The 2,417-nt window shown below is 48.5% G+C and overlaps 1 protein-coding gene across 1 annotated transcript; it reads left to right on the top strand.

Annotated features, from left to right (window-relative positions):
- The first annotated feature begins 1,181 nt into the window (after nucleotides 1–1,181).
- Nucleotides 1,182–1,992, top strand: LOC543198 (protein EaeB). The gene is made up of 2 exons (XM_044469870.1): nucleotides 1,182–1,413; nucleotides 1,535–1,992. The coding sequence occupies exons 1-2, from the start codon at nucleotides 1,255–1,257 to the stop codon at nucleotides 1,817–1,819; spliced, it is 444 nt and encodes a 147-aa protein (XP_044325805.1). The 5' UTR covers nucleotides 1,182–1,254; the 3' UTR covers nucleotides 1,820–1,992.
- The last annotated feature ends 425 nt before the right edge of the window (nucleotides 1,993–2,417 follow it).

The following is a 2,417-nucleotide window of genomic DNA, read 5'->3' as shown; positions in this document are numbered from 1 at the left end:
TGTTTTATAGGTATTTTGCTGATGTGACTTAGTAGTTAATGAAAAGAGAGGGATGTTGTAGCTTAGAGGGATGGCCTAGCTAACATCCAACCCTTGCACGTAGCCATAGGCAAATAAATTTACTAGCCGAATCACATGTATGCATGTGACCCAAATCATTAAATTTAGATACAACCCCTAAATTGATTGGGCTAGTTATGATATAACATGTTAAAAGACGATACATTGGGAGAGGCCCCTTCTCTCTCCATCATAGCATGATATCTTTTGAAGGCGCTCCTTGAGAGCAAGTATAATAAGTGATGTAAGCGGGATGTAAAACTTTCGATATTATATTTTTGCTGAGTTGAAGGTGATAGGAGAGAAAAGAGAATAGAAGCATATTACAAATTAACAACCAGTTGTAGCATGTGCCCTAGAGGCTTTTTGAGAGTGTGAGTGAGTCATGTATCAACAAAGTAATACTCTCTCCGTAAACTAATATAAACGCATTTAGATTACTATTTTAATGATCTAAATGCTTTTATATTAGTTTACAGAGGGAGTACTACATTTTTATATCTAACTATTATACTTGCCAGCTATAAGCGTAATTATAGATGACGCGTCAACATCATATAGCCAGCAGCCGGCTATGCTATTAACCATGCTCTCGACCATGTATCGGTGATGTCATTATTGTTCATTCAATCACTTTCCAATTTAATACTTTCTACAGATAGGATATAAACATGGCTAAACTTACCCTTGATTAATCGACGGCCGGTATCACATATCTTCTGTTATCATAAGTCGAAGCATCTTAAAAGAGCTCCTGACAAAACCTTGATTGTACGTAACCTTCAAACGTGGACAGTAGGATTTGTTTCTTCGATCCGCCCCAAACAGGTCATGTAGGTATACGTGTGTTCCCGTGAGAGGCGGGTGGGGTAAGCAGCTAGTAGTAGCAAGCATGGGTGCAGCAGATACCCATTTCTTTTCTTTTATTGGTAAGGAAATTCGACCGTACATTACCACATAACCTTGTCGACAACTCTCCGCGCACGGCTGCACCACAGAACCTTGTCGACCGTCGATTGTCGCCATGCGCCGCAGCGATCGGCCCCCGACGTGTCACCGCCCACCTCATCCTTCGCCCCTCCGCGTCCAGCCTATAAAAGAGACGATGCACCTCTCGTCCTCCCATCGTACAGCAAGTGAAGCTCACACAACCTACCCTACCCACCCATCCATCAGCAGTTTTTCTATCGACCAATGGCTTCTTCTTCCGTGCTGCTCGGAGCCTCGGCCACGGCCGCGCTCACCGGCACCCCGGCAGGCAAGGCCCTTCCCCGGCCTTGCTTCCTCGCCGCTCGCCCGCGCACCGTGAGCGGTGGCCGTCTCTGCCTGCAGAACGCTCCAAGGGCGACTCCGGTACGTGTTCGCGAGCGGTACCGTTCGATCATGACTTCATGCCGATTGTTTTACCTACGCTGCTGGTTAATCAATCGTTCCATGGGATATGCTGACCGAGATGTATGCGTGCATGGGACAGGCGTACAACGACGCTGCGGATGCCACCGACAAGGCCATCGACGGCGTGAAGGGGGTGGCCGACGAGTTGAAGAAGGGCGTGGCGGAGGCTGCGGAGGCCGTCTCGGGCAACACCGAGAAGGCCGCGGAGGAAGCCGGCAAGGGCGCGAGCGAGGTGGACGCGAAGGCCAAGGACTTCGGCGAGCAGGCGAAGAAGGCGACGGAGGAGGCGTGGGACGGCGCCAAGGACGCCGCACAGGGCATCACGGACAAAGTCGCCGCCGCGGCCAAAAAGGAAGCTAGCTAAGCTAACACTACGTTGACTAGTCCGATCTGTATCGCTCAATTCATTTTCCATTGTAAGGAATGCATATACGTACTTCGGTACAAGAGATAAGATAGCTGTATTTATTTTCTGTGATATAGGATTACCGCACTGTTAATGTCAAACGCAATAAAGAAAATGATTTTTCGATAAAATGATGCTAAATTGTTTACATAATAGGCCAATAGCTATGCGTGAGTAGCTTGAATTTCGAATTCGAGTCGGTCGATTCGTAGAAGGAAGGAGGAGACGAGGCGCAACACCGAGGCCAAAGGCGACAGTGCCGGGGCGAGTGGAGTGATGCCCTGAGACGCTGGCAGGGCCTTGGCCGGGAACGAGTCGTAGACGGAGATAACACGGCTTGCTGCAGTGTCTCAGGAGAAGGTGAGTCGGAAGTTGACGGTTCGGGTGTGGGATGGTGAAGGCTTGCCGGAGAAATGTACCTGTTACATTTCATTTTACCTTATAAGAATGCATATATAAGGACATAGTAAGGCAGGAAGTAGGGCTCTTACGCACATCAGGGGCCAGAACCTGAGTATATCGTGTGTCTTAGCATTATGTGCCTAAGACCCATGGT

Source organism: Triticum aestivum, chromosome 2B (assembly GCF_018294505.1).
Source record: "Triticum aestivum cultivar Chinese Spring chromosome 2B, IWGSC CS RefSeq v2.1, whole genome shotgun sequence".
Taxonomy (NCBI): Eukaryota; Viridiplantae; Streptophyta; class Magnoliopsida; order Poales; family Poaceae; genus Triticum; species Triticum aestivum.
The sequence above is the reverse complement of the archived record's forward strand: the minus strand, read 5'-3'. Positions and strand labels throughout refer to the sequence as shown.